The 14,630-nt window shown below is 42.7% G+C and overlaps 1 protein-coding gene across 1 annotated transcript; it reads right to left on the reverse strand.

Moving 5' to 3' along the window:
* Positions 1 to 5,444: 5,444 nt before the first annotated feature.
* Positions 5,445 to 14,290, reverse strand: atg14 (autophagy related 14). The gene is made up of 11 exons (XM_049596798.1): positions 13,779 to 14,290; positions 12,715 to 12,777; positions 12,486 to 12,528; positions 11,308 to 11,389; positions 10,684 to 10,921; positions 9,020 to 9,249; positions 8,712 to 8,829; positions 8,503 to 8,593; positions 8,288 to 8,373; positions 7,887 to 8,061; positions 5,445 to 5,852 (listed from the first exon to the last, which is right to left on the reverse strand). The coding sequence occupies exons 1-11, from the start codon at positions 14,054 to 14,056 to the stop codon at positions 5,730 to 5,732; spliced, it is 1,527 nt and encodes a 508-aa protein (XP_049452755.1). The 5' UTR covers positions 14,057 to 14,290; the 3' UTR covers positions 5,445 to 5,729.
* Positions 14,291 to 14,630: the final 340 nt, after the last annotated feature.

Genomic DNA, 14,630 nt, shown 5'->3' on the forward strand with positions numbered 1-14,630 from the left:
TCTGTCGCTGAACAAGACTCAAACAGCTTAAATACACACACACACACACACACACACACACACACTAATCTTGGTGTAACCCTTTAGCACAGTTGAATGAGTCGACTCACAGAAACACATTTTCTTCCTTCAGGTCAGAAACAGAAACAGCAGACAGTTTAGAACTTCATTTACCATACACAGCATGGATGTTTATTCTTAGCGAACTTCTTGGACCATACGACGCGGCCGAAAGCTCCAGAAAAAGCCCGTTAGTGGACCATAGCAAGTCGAGATTACTTTTCTAAAAACAATGTACTGTATAGGTTTGGTTTAGTTTCTCTTCATTTAAAGTCAAGCTTTGATAGTTTCAGCTAAGCTAACTGACGTGGTTGCAGGAGATGAAGTCGGCCGGTTGCATAGTTCAGTAACTTGAGTGAGAAAACAAAAACGCTGTTTCCAACTGAAGTAATGAAGTTTAAAATGGAGCCAACATGAACAAAAAGTCCTCAAAGCTCTCAGGAAAATTTAGACATCTTAAACTAAGAAAAGTCGTCTGCTGAGGAAGATCATGTGACATTATTGAAAGTTCCAGAACAACACATTCGGACCTATGACATGCAAGGTACCCCAGGTACGTTGGTTGTTGATGATCTGGGACACCGTGTCAAGTTCAACCTGTTGCATACATTGTCTGTTTTCAAAATACACTTCTGGAAATTTAACATTTACATACAGTCTCTTTCAAAATAAAAGCATTACATCAGTACAACAATGGGAATTGTTGTTTTTCTTTTCCTCCAACATCTAATGCACGTGGTTAGATTTAGAAAAAAGAACAGGGTTTGGCTTTAGAATCTTATGGGACACAAACACCGCTCTCCTGGGTGAAAGTCAGTGTTTGTTGGACCCATCCACCACTCCTTCTTCCCACCTTACTCGGACTTTCACTGCCTTAACTTTGGTTCCTGTCCTACCGCATTTCCCCCTGACGCCGCCGAGACCGGCCACATATCAAGCCAGCATTAACTGATGTCTTTTTTCGTCAGTGTCTGACACCTCAAGTCACTGCCCAAGCACTGGATTTCAACAACTTTGGTGTGAGACCCAGTTGTCCAGAACAACTACTAAATACTAAATGGACCTCGCTGCTTAACGTGGACTATATTGCATGTCATTGTAACAGGCTCATGTTTAACCCAAACAATGCGTCATGTGACTGCAGTTGCTTCACATCCAGGTCGGAACACGTTCTCACCACAAACCAACCGCACCAGAGTTCCTTTGGAACCGGACTGAGACCACCTCTTCAAGAAGGTCTCGGTCTGGTTGTTTTGGTGCACACCTGAATGTGATTGCTGTGTTCACACCTGCCCAAACGAACCGCACTGAGGGGACAAACCAACTTGAGTTAGACTGAAGCGAACCAAACAGGGCAGGTGTGAAAGCAGCCTGAATGTCTCCTTTGTGCCAAGAACACAGCAGACAGAAAGACAGAGAGATGAAGAAAAGCTGCAGCTCCTGTCTAACGTGGTGCAGAGGCATTCCTAAAAACATCAGGCACAAATTTAACGTGACAGATAAACTCAAGAGAACCCCCTTGACAATGACATGCTACATCTCAAGGCGCTATCCCACAATATGTCCATCAGTGCACTTCAGTTCCCACCAACTCTCTGAGGACACTAATAACTGTAACAGCATGTCTTTGTGAGTTGGACTGTTTTTTAAATGAGCGTCATTTACGTAGAAAGGGGCCAACTTGGCACCAAATGAATTACCTGATATAAATTCACGCAAATAGCAAAGGTGTATTTGAAAATTAATCCGTTTCTGTTTGTCTTATCTGTGCAGATTTATCAGCAACAAGAGACACGCAGTCCTTTTGTGAATTCACTCCTCAGTCTGTAACGAGCTCAAACTGATTCTGATCACAGATTCACTGATAGACAGACTGGTGATAAAATCAAACCAAACGTCAGACTCAGCATTTACACTCACAAATCAAATATCAGCTAAAGTGCCATCAATCTTTCTGTTGTAAGAGTTTGTCTCTTCCTGTTTCTTCTTCTTCTCTCTCACATTTGCAGGTTTGATTGTTTCTCCGGTGGGATCAGTTTCTCCGCAACGCTGCATACCAATCATTACTAACACCCTAATCTGTAGCTCAAAGACTTCACAGTTTAGAGGATCTGTGCACTAAACTGTCACATGCACACTCACGTGCACCACTTAGATATTACACTGTATTTGGATTATGACTCACACACACACTTTACACACCTTTGTTTTGACGCTGCAGGCGTATTAAGTGCATTTTAGGATGATTCATTGATACCGTTGTCTGAACATGTGTCCATTCACTCTGTCACTTTCACTGTTTAGTTTTATATATAATTTCCTGTTTAAATATATAATTACATGATTATTCAGATTTCTTTCTATAATTATACCTTTTATTTTAGTAGCTGTACTGTAAACAATATTCTAGTATTTAAAGTGAATTATTTAAACATCTGTTCTTGTACTTCTGCAGCTGTGTAACTTTATCGTCTCCGCACTGATTTATAACTTATAAACAGTGAATATTGTTGATTGTAGTGTAAACTTTGAACTAAATCACGCACACTAATATTCCCCAAATATGACGATATTACAAATTTGATGGGGGTCATGTACACAGAACATTTTGTTTGGATATTCTGAATTAGACCTTTTTCCAAATTAGGCATTTTCTGATTAAGATGTGGGATATGTTGATATTATTCTGATTTAGTGGCATCACTTGGACATGTATACAGCATATTCAGAACATGAATCTCAGTTGTGTTTTTTACTACATTTTGTGACACAAAACCTCTTGTCTGTTTATGGTTGGCTCTGTGTGTTGTCATGGATACGTTGCACACAAACCGACTGTGACAGAGATGGATGTCCAACAGAAAAACCCAGATCAGAAGGAGAAACACACCGACTTTTAAACATCATGGAAGACATGGAGATGCACAAATGTCACAACATCGACCTTTTTAAGAAAGTGGTTGAAGGATATAAGAGGGAGGCTGTGTTCAAACGGTCCAACAAGTCCGCCACTGGTAGGAAACTTTGCAAAAATCCTGCTTTGATGCAAAGAAGCAGAATGACAAACATCTCAAGCTGTTCCACTGATCTATATTTTGACATGATAAATGACATGTAGGGCTGCGTGTAAACAGGAGTATTAATTTTCATTATTAAACAGCTTTGTGAGAATATTATCTTTTTCGTAATAATGGCAGAACACTGAAATACTTTTTGCATCTATGAGTGGTGAGTGTGATTCTGTACGTCCACGGGTAATCTGTACTGACAGACGCTGCTGGTGACCAATCATAGAGCAAGAAGAAGACGATGCATAAATTAAAAAAAACTATGCAACAAATGGAGCATTGGTGGCTTAGTGGGTAGAGCAGGCGCCCCATGTACAAGGCTGTTGCCGCAGCAGCCTGGGCTTGACTCCAGCCTGTGGCCCTTTGCTGCATGTCACTCTCTCTCTCTCTCCCTCCTTCACGCTTGACTGTCCTCTCAATTAAAGGCTAAAATGCCCCAAAATACATCTTAAACAAACAAACAAAGAACTATGCAACAAATTACAGTCAACTGCATGATTGCTATAAAAACACATGGTGAAAATCTCCAGGAAAGTTTGTGTGTCAAACTATTTGCTCAAAAGGGCTGCGAGACAGTCAAAAGCTCTGGGACATTAACAAAGTAAGTGAGCATTATGTTGAGTTGTGTTTCACCACCTCACAGGACTTAATGACAAGGTTTTTTTTGTAGGTCGATCCAGACGTCAGCATCACCTTGGTTCCCTCGTCAAAAAAGCCTGTGGGATTTTTCCATTGATTTGGGATTATTGCAGCAAACAAGATCTGAGGCAAACAAACATTTATAATACTTACACTTTTTGTAAGATAATCTTCACAAATTAACACCACTTTTATGATTTTTGAAGCCTAAATGCAAACACCGGAAGTAAAACGCTTATGTTAAGACATAAACGAACTACTTCAACTTCGCCACCACCACGAGGTCGTAAAGCCTTGTTTGATGTGATGTTCTGTAGTTTCATTTAGCCACTTGTTAGCAACTGCCTTTTTTAAGACACATAAAAGCTTCAAAATTCATAAGTGGGGTATTTACTGACATTTTTTTTATATCATATCATAGTCTCTTCAGCTTGTGTTGACCACTGACCTTATTTCAGGAATATGACCAAAAACACATTCAAAAACCTACTGATAAAGACGAGGGAACAGGAAGTGCTAACATGCTAACTCACCTCTGGATTTTAGGACTCATTCCTGCACCACTCTGTTGAGTAAAAATGTCTCAAAGAAAACTTTGACTTGAGAAGCGTCGACGTCCAAAACCAGAAAACAGGATTTTATTTTAAATCTTTTCATGGTAACACACAGAGAAACTTTAAAACATACTTTGTTCCTTTAACAGGAAGTAACAACGAAGAAGAACCGACAAGTTCTTGTCTTAACGCTTCACTTCGTCTGATGTTGCTTCAAGGAAACATTTAAAGTCAGCTGATGTGTTTCAGTCTGGTTCATGTTCAATTCTGATGTACCTCTACAGATGACGTCTGTCCCATCATCACCTGTTTCCTCCTCTCGGCGTAAGCGACAGTTTTTGATCCTCACGATGCTCCAAACAACAACACAGGAAAAATCATTTCCTTTAAAGTGGACTGAAAACAGATTCAGTTCTGCTTTCAGATTTGTTGTCCAGTGTGAACGCGGCGTCTCCTTTGATTCAGTCTGCGGGTTTGTAAACAGGGATCCGTTATCACCGTGGTAACCAGTGTTTGTTAGCACTGCCGTTACCATGGCAGCGCTCAGGAGTTCAGTTTGTCGGCTCTCGTCGTCACACAGACGAATAAAAACCAACAAAAAAGAAACTTAAAAAGATAAAAGCAGAAACTTTCCCTTTGTGGTGACGACAGACAGTCAGACAGACAGAGAGACAGACAGGCTGGCAGGTCGACAGGTGAAATAATTTGTCCTTAGCAAAGAGTAAACAGTTTAACCTCTTAATTAGCGTCTATAATAAAAATATAACCAAGAGTTAATAACACAGTATGATGTAGCGACCTGATGAAGCCTCATCAGAGAACAGTCTGACATGGTCAGACTCTGGTTTACCTGTTACAGGTCGACGTTAACATTTTATCGTCTGACATTAAATCTGATCTGAACAGATGTTTTTGAATCATTTCTCTTTATTTGTTCAGTGTCAGTGGACAGTTTCAGACTCCTGATGATCAGATGGATGCTGGTGTGCAGAAATACAAAGAAAACATTTGACTTCTCTGTTTGATCGCTACATAAAGATTTATTTAAAGATTCAGAGCAGCAGTTTAGTTTAAAGGAGACCTGCCAGCCTGACCTCTGACCTCTGACATTAAATCTGATCTGAACAGATGTTTTGAATCATTTCTCTTTATTTGTTCAGTGTCAGTGGACAGTTTCAGACTCCTGATGATCAGATGGATGCTGGTGTGCAGAAATACAAAGAAAACATTTGACTTCTCTGTTTGATCGCTACATAAAGATTTATTTAAAGATTCAGAGCAGCAGTTTAGTTTAAAGGAGACCTGCCAGCCTGACCTCTGACCTCTGACCCCAGTCCAGTCCAAAGTCTAAGACCTCCAGGAGTCCACATCTGACCAGCCAAGTCCAGACTGGTTCTGTCGGGTCTGATCAGCGCTGGCCAGTGTACGCTCTGAACCAGGAGGTGACGGAGGCAGCAGCAGACGAGATCATCCCTCCTGTGTTAGCAGAGGGCTGAGAGACCTGCAATGCACTCTGGGAAAGATCCATGGACTGGAGGAAGAGGAGGAGTTGAGGGGGAAGGAGGGGGAGGAAGAGAAAAAGAATTTTTAAAATCTTTTTCATTCCCTCGCATTTTATTAAAATACAGAAGTATTTCATGAGGACTCTGGTCCTGGTGTGTTTTATGAGGACTCTGGTCCTGGTGTGCTTTATGAGGACTCTGGTACTAATGTGTTTTATGAGGACTCTAGTCCAGGTGTGTTTTATGAGGACTCTGGTCCTGGTGTGTTTTATGAGGACTCTGGTCCAGATGTGTTTTATGAGGACTCTGGTACTAATGTGTTTCAAGAGGACTCTGGTCCAGGTGTGTTTTATGGGGACTCTGGTCCAGATGTGTTTTATGAGGACTCTGGTCCAGATGTGTTTTATGAGAACTCTGGTCCTGGTGTGTTTAATGAGGACTCTGGTACTAATGTGTTTTATGAGGACTCTGGTCCAGGTGTGTTTTATGAGGACTCTGGTCCCGATGTGTTTTATGAGAACTCTGGTCCAGGTGTGTTTTATGAGGACTCTGATCCTGGTGTGTTTTATGAGGACTCTGGTACTAATGTGTTTCAAGAGGACTCTGGTCCAGGTGTGTTTTATGAAGACTTGTGGTACTAATGTGCTTCAAGAGGACTCTGGTACTTATGTGTTTTATGAGGACTCTGGTCCTAATGTGTTTTATGAGGACTCTGGACCAGATGTGTTTTATGAGGACTCTGGTCCAGATGTGTTTTATGAGGACTCTGGTACTAATGTTTTTTATGAGGACTCTGGTCCAGATGTGTTTTATGAGGACTCTGGTCCCGATGTGTTTTATGAGAACTCTGGTCCAGGTGTGTTTTATGAGGACTCTGATCCTGGTGTGTTTTATGAGGACTCTGGTCCAGATGTGTTTTATGAGGACTCTGGTCCAGATGTGTTTTATGAGGACTCTGGTCCAGATGTGTTTCATGAGGACTCTGGTACTAATGTGTTTCAAGAGGACTCTGGTCCAGGTGTGTTTTATGGGGACTCTGGTCCAGATGTGTTTTATGAGAACTCTGGTCCTGGTGTGTTTAATGAGGACTCTGGTACTAATGTGTTTTATGAGGACTCTGGTCCAGGTGTGTTTTATGAGGACTCTGGTCCAGATGTGTTTTATGAGGACTCTGGTCCAGATGTGTTTTATGAGGACTCTGGTCCTGGTGTGTTTTATGAGGACTCTGGTCCAGATGTGTTTTATGAGAACTCTGGTCCTGGTGTGTTTTATGAGGACTCTGGTCCAGGTGTGTTTTATGAGGACTCTGGTACTAATGTGTTTTATGAAGATGCTGGTACTAATGTGTTTCAAGAGGACTCTGGTCCTGGTGCGTTTCAAGAGGACTCTGGTCCTGGTGTGTTTCAAGAGGACTCTGGTCCTGGTGCGTTTCAAGAGGACTCTGGTAGTAATGTGTTTCAAGAGGACTCTGGTCCTGGTGCGTTTCAAGAGGACTCTGGTCCTGGTGTGTTTCAAGAGGACTCTGGTCCTGGTGCGTTTCAAGAGGACTCTGGTCCTGGTGTGTTTCAAGAAGACTCTGGTCCTGGTGTGTTTTATGAAGACTCTGGTACTAATGTGTTTCAAGAGGACTCTGGTCCTGGTGCGTTTTATGAGGACTCTGGTAGTAATGTGTTTCAAGAGGACTTGTGCATTGATGTTTTTTTTATGAGGACACTGGTGCTGACACGTTTAAAAAGGACTCTGGTGTTGATGTGTTTTATCGGAATCCTGGTGCTGATGCGATTTATGAGGACCTTGGGCTTGATGTGTTTTACGAGGACCCGCGTGATGACATGATTTATAAGGGCTCTGGTCCTGATGTGTTTTATGAGAACTCTGGTACTAATACATTTCGAGGACCATGGTGCTGATAGGATTTATGAGGACTATGGGGCTGATGTGTTTCATCAGGACCCTGGGGCTGGTATGTTTTACGAGGAGCCCGGCAATGACATCATTTATGAGGACCCTGGTCCTGACATGTTTTATGAGGACTCTGGTGCTGGTGATTCAGGTGTTCCTACCTGTGATGGGATGTCACAGAATCGTGGACTGGGCACCGTCTCCCAGTCCGTCCCCAGGTCCGTCTCTTCGTCGGTCACCGCCTCGTCTCCGCTCTCCTCCGCCGGCCCAGCTGCCTCTGGCTCCACAAACTCCATCGACTCCTCCAGGTCAGCACTCACCTCAAATGGACCCGTTCTGGACCAGATCAGACCAGACCAGATACAACCCAGACATCGGTCAGATAAAACCCAGACATCGGTCAGATAAAAAATGCTTCCAAAATCAGAGCTTCCGTCCAAATGAACATGTGGCTGCCTTCTTACAAACTAAACTTCATCAGACACTTTAACTGTTTTGGATTTCTGAAGCTGATTTTAAGACTTTAACAAATGCTGCAGACAGACAGACAGGAGTATCTCACCTGCCCAGGTTGTCGTTGTCGGGGGAAACCAGAAACATGATGTTCCTCAGAGTGTGATGAGGGTGGAGCTTCTCACTGTCTACATGCTAAACACACACAGAAGACACATTTTAAGGACCTTATTTCATCTTTTATTTCTCAGTAAAAGTACATATTCACAGCTATATTATCAACAATCAAAGTTAAAGTTGTCTCAGAGTATCTCAGTGTCTGACCTGAGAGAAGCAGAGGTGGAGGATGTTGGTGTTGAGTTTGCTCAGAGCTCTGGTGAAGCGATATCTGCTCAGATTCTCTCCACAGAACTCACTGCGGAACAAACAGGTTCACAAACATGAAATCAGACATGTGAAAGAACCTGACGCTCTGTTTTCCTAACGCTGAGATGTGTTAAGTGAAGGCAGCGGCAGGTGTTTTCTTGTCTCACCTGTTGCAGAGCTTCTTGGGCAGGTTGACGTCCAGGATGTGAGACAGGATGGTGACGAGCTGTGTGGCGTAGCAGAGAGCAGCGCTGATGGTGTGGGCCGGGTTGATGTGGTCCAACTCTGTAGACAGACAAGACAGAGGACAGACAGGAGGTCAAAGGTCATATGACAGAGGATGGACAAACATGAGGCCTTCATAAATCTGTGTTACTCAATAAACAACTTTAACAATTATTTTTTTAGACTCATGGATTAATGAACTAATTAATTAAACACATTCAGTCTGAAGCTCCGCCCCCTCCCTCCTCACCTGGGCCCTGATTGGTGCTCTTCTCCTCCACCCAGCTGTAGTAGGCAGAGCAGTCCCCATTGCTGGGCAGGGTGACAGGAGGCCCCGTGATGCTGATGCTGGTCTCTCCATTCTGGTCGTCCCAGATCCAGCGCCCCGACAGATAGGTGGTCCTCCGGGCTTCAGCCAGCTCACTCACCGTACTGGAGGTCAGCGCGGGGTCACACTCTGCCACCACATCTGCGGGGTCTCTGAGTGACATACACAGGGGCAGAGGACAGGTTAACAAAGGATGTTTTGCTGCCTCTCAGCAGCTGTAGACTGAGAAAATTAATTCACTGGGCCGACTGCCGGCAACCTTTAAGGTGGAATGTTTACTTGTAATGTTACTTAATGTATGAGTTGATGACGTGAATCCATCAGCACACCTTAAATTTCACTGTGACAACTCTGACCATCACTTTAGTTTTTATATGACACACACTTTTAGTAATGACTTTAAAAATATAGATTCATTTGGAGCAGATTATGTGAAGGTCATATATTCTAATCCTCACTTCCTGTGGGCTGCAGCAACACTAAACCCCTGAGCTTGCCTGAGAAGGACTAAATGCACAAAGCTGCTATTTTGAAATATCCCATGGAGAGAGACTCTCACTGCAGCCTGTTCTATTTTGTTGTGAAAATGTGGGCGTGCAGCCTCGTTCTGTGGACGATAAACCAGGTGCAGACTTCCATCTGTGTCACCGCTGATGAGGAAATACAGCGAGTGCTGGACGGAGCAGTGAGTGACAACAACCCCGCCCCCATTTAAGAGGACTGTCTGAACACACCGAGGGTCTAGGTACCATGTCTGAAGGGTTACTGCTGGTTCCAGAGGTACTGCACTGAAAGTGTTCGGTGGAAACAGGGCTTCAGACTGCGCGTGAGAGTCGGACACAAAACAAGAGAAAGACAGAAAGAGGGGCTGTAAGGCAACTTGGTTGTCAGTGTTGCTTCTTCTTCGGTGCAGTGGGAGAGATGTGTGTGGAGCTGCTGGTGAGTGTCTGCAGCCCTCCTCTGTTTGGTGTGTCCCGCACTGTTGGCCCTCGTCGGCGCTAGTCAGCTTTTTTTCTGCTGATTCAGCATGATGGATCTGAAGTGTGGAGCCCGTCGGCAAATGAAATCACTCTGACTGACAGTTCAGCTCAGTGAACAAAAACAGAAATGGATTGTGGAAAGTAAAGAAATGACTAAAGTCAAAAGCGAGTGAATTTGAAACAAATTTGTTCTATGAGGTCAGATTCTTTTTGCCACTGAGCTCTTCAGCAGAAACAGTTTGTAATTGTTTGAATTATTGTTCGCTAGCACACTGTAAATATCGTTTGTTCTTTCAACATGAGATTGTGTAGTTAATGTGCTAACTGGCTAACTAGCATCTTAAATCCATGCTGTCCGTCTTCTTGTTTTCCTTAATGAATGATAAATACAGACCAGCGGCACCTGCTGCTGTGGAGTTATTTCCTCCCACGCTGGCGCAGAACATACGTGCTAAGTGGCCATTGGCTGTAGTCTTTGCAACAGTGGGCATTCACCACCATTAGTTCTCTGATGTTGGTTTGGTGTGTCTGGGTCTTTTAACCGCCTTCCCCTTCACTGTGAACACACAGGTGGAGACTCTCCCTGTGAGGTGTGTGTGGTCTCACCTGCTGCCCTGCTTCTCCTCCTGTGTGGGAAAGATGTGCGTGGTGAGCTCCAGGATGTGCTCTCGTCTCAGAGCCGCCAGCTGGCTCAGTCGGCTCTGCAGCTCCCGGCTGCGTCTCTCCAGCAGATCTCCCAGACGACGGTTGTGACGCTCGATCTTATCCCGTTTCTCCTGGTGACGGCCGGCCCGACGCTGCAGCCGCTGGCTCTCCTCCTGAGAGCGCAGGAGGAGATCTTTATCTGTAGAAGGACGAGGAGGAGGAGGAGGAGGAGAACGGAGGTTGAAATAAACTTGGCATCAATTCATCTTTTCGGGTATTTTTTTTTAGCCAAAAAATACAAAACCCAGCTTCACACAGAAAACTGTTGCTTTTCATGTAAAGTTCAATTCAGTAAAAGCACATCAAACTCTGCTGGATACGATCCAGAAGAAGCAAATCACTCCAACTCCTAAACTCTTAAACCTCTGTGGATCTACGGTAATAATAACAGCTACAGAATTTTTATTCAAACAAAAGGACATGTGACTCTGTGGAGGAACAATAATAATAATAATGATAACATAAAGCAAATGTGTGCCAGACTGAGGACAAACAGAAAGTTGAAAACTCTGCAGACAGACTCACCGCTCTTCACCTCTTCGTTGCCCCCGGCGACCGCCTCCTTCAGCTGCTCGATCTTCATCTTACACGACATGATCTTCCATTTCTGAGAGGAAGCAGCAGCTCATCAGTTTTCACTTCATCATGCTTCATTAGTCAAACAGGTATCTTCATCAGTCTGACTTCAGTTTGATCTAACACACTACCATCATCCTTAAACAAACATTTGCTGAGTGAAGAAATGTAAATGACCATAATTAAAAAACACTGAAACATCTCAACAACAATCTTTTTAATTCACTGTCTACTCAGTGCAATCCTTCATCTTCAGACATTAATGAATTAAAAGGTTTTCAATACGAGGAATCACACTCTTCACACTTAGAGATAACTCGAATTCATTGACCTCTACAGATCCACAATTTATTTAAGAACTGAAAGGAACTGTGACAGCTTCATATTAGACGTCTATGGAAGCAAATAAAGGCCATAACAATTTTACAAATGTATTAGAAACTGAATAACTAACTCTGAGATGTATTTAAATATCACTGGATTTATAAAACTTAATTAATTTACCTTCAAACATCTAAATGTTGATGGTTGAAATTTCCTTTTTGAATTTTCCAAATTGTTAAATATCAAAAACTCTCATTTTAATTCAGAGAGAAAATTCAAATTTACAATATTCTAAAAAAAAAAAAAAAGAAAAAAGAAAATCTAACTTTGTTTAAGATGCTCAAATTCAGTCTCAGATCTACAAATTCAAGTAAAAAAATAAAAATAATAATACAGTTTATTTGTGGAGCATCTTTTGAAAAGATGAATTTTGAAAAAATACAAATTAAAGTTCCCTATGGATCTGTTCTAACTTGAATTTCCTTTCTGAATTTCTAACCCTGAAAAAGAGACAAAACTTTAGATGATAATATATTTAAAATTCAAACCAGACATGTCCAGATAGATGGCTTAAGTAAAATACTGAAATTAAAAATTCATGGTTGCTTTGTTTCTCTGCTTCCACAGAGTTCAAAGGTCCTAGACTTTCGAACAGTCACTCAAGCGTAAAGACAAAATAAAGAGACTGTTTAACTCTCATTAGTGCTAAAAACACTGAAACCTTTGACCACCAACTGGGGAAATGGGGGTCCAGTCCAGTCTGAGGCTGGTATCATGTGGAGGAATAAAGTAACTGAACTCACCATCTCATCAGCCTGCAGCTTCCTGCTCATGTCCTGGATGACTCTGTGAGGAGAGAACAGCCTTTTATCTTTGTTCAGCTGCAGACATGTGAGGCTGTAACACTGTTCACCTCAATAACATATTATCTTTAATACCTATAGAATTGTAAAGGTACTGACAAAGTCATCTGATCAGTTTGACTTAACTGTAACACACATGTATGTTAAATGTTAATAACTGTTTGTTTACTTCTGTTGCAGCTGCTCCTTTTCCTCCTTCAGCTTCTTCAGCCGCTCCAACTTTTCAATGTATCTGCAGACAACATACAAAACAGTCACATTCAGGAACTGATCTAATGTCCATTAAAACTTTACAGAGTATCTGACAAGTTTCTAAAAGTTATTGTTGTTGTCCCCTGGGAGCATGGCAGAGACGCCTGATGGCCCCCAGAGCCCAGTTTGGCAACCTGACCTCTCACATTACTGCTCTGAGGACAAGTTATTTTAGGTTTTCACATGTTGTGCAACTGTAGCAGCACATTTTACTGAGCTAGTATGACACCTAGTTTTTCATAGAGTCTGCTATGGAGAGACAACACATATTAAAAGTCTGATAAACCTGATGGAACTGAACCAACAACTTGGACTCAACCAGATCCCAAAGAGCTAGCTGCTAAAACTGGCCTCAAACTGCTACTGCTAGCTGCTAATGCTAACTAGTCCAAATTGATATTTACCTAATATGAAAAAGCCTTAGTCAGTTTTCAAACACAACATATCAAGATTAAACTGAAGATGTCAAACTGAATCTGACGTTCGCATGAGGAAACCCATGTATACAAAAAACACAAAATGACAACTTGACGTGAACTTCATATCTGAAAACACAGATATAAAGCAGGAAGTTTTTAATTTTTACAGTAAAATGTTCCACTTTTCAATTCGGCATACATGTACTATACTAAAGAGTATTTGTTTCAGCAAAATGGTGATCTCTGTGACTGGTACACCTGTCGTTTCACTTTGTTCCTCCCGCCTAAACAACTGCGCTAGAGACGAGAATAACTAATGAAACATTTAAGATTTGTTGTATTAATGTCGCTTTGAGTACTTATATTAATGCCGAACTCTACAGAAGTGCCATACTTTTACACCAACTATATATATAACCTCGTATGTTGTCTGATTTTACGGAAAAAATAGCTGCACTGTAAACTTTGCGAATCTGGCTATGGGGTTCGGCACTGGTACCGATGGGACAGTGGAGCACAGGCTAAAACCTGGAAGACTTTACCCCCAGATACTGTGTTTTACCTCTCAGTGTTCCTCCCGTCGAAGTACACGAAGTCCCCGGCCTGGACGCACCGGGCACAGGTCAGCCTGCGGCGGGAGGTGCTGCACAGGGGGCACCGCTCCACCGCTACGTACAGACCCTCCGCGTCGTCCACCGACTCCACCATCACACAGCCCGGGGTGGAGTGAGCCGGATGGGGGTGATGGGGGCGGTGAGGCGGCCTCCCACCGGAGTGAGGGCCGGAGGATGAGGCAGCACGGTCCGGGCCGAGCGGTGGGAGCCCCGCTGAGGACGCCATGGAGACAGAGCTAGGAGCTAACTAAGCTAACCAGCTAAGCTAACGCTAACCTATAAAACTAGAACAAGCTAGCTGCTGGACTCCGCGCGCTCTACGTCTCCATGTTGGTCGTCTGCTTGTTATATTGTCCGTGATGTCGCTGTCATATTTGTTAAACGTTCAGGAGACGCAACAACAAGCTGACACAGATGTTTTTGTTATGATGAGCGAACGATGAGTCCGCCACTTCCGGTTTCTCGGAAAACGTGACGGGTTTGTTTATGATATGACGTAAGCGTTGTGGGCGGAGTCGAGGGAACACCGCAGCTTCAATCAAAAGAGGAACTGAAAAATTAAACCTTTAAAATGAAAAGAAAACGATTCGGATATGTTACTGCAGTAAAAGCAGTAATATCACAGTGTAGAAATATTTTGGCACAAGATAAAGTCCTGCATTCAAACTTTTTTAGTAAAAGTACAAAAGTATCAACATCAAATTATACTTAGTACCAAAAGTACAAGCACTCATGCTAAATAATATATATTATATTGTAATTATTAATGCATGGATGTGCTCATTACTTTAATGTTGCAG

This window comes from Epinephelus fuscoguttatus, linkage group LG14 (assembly GCF_011397635.1).
Source record: "Epinephelus fuscoguttatus linkage group LG14, E.fuscoguttatus.final_Chr_v1".
In the NCBI taxonomy this organism is placed as follows: Eukaryota; Metazoa; Chordata; class Actinopteri; order Perciformes; family Serranidae; genus Epinephelus; species Epinephelus fuscoguttatus.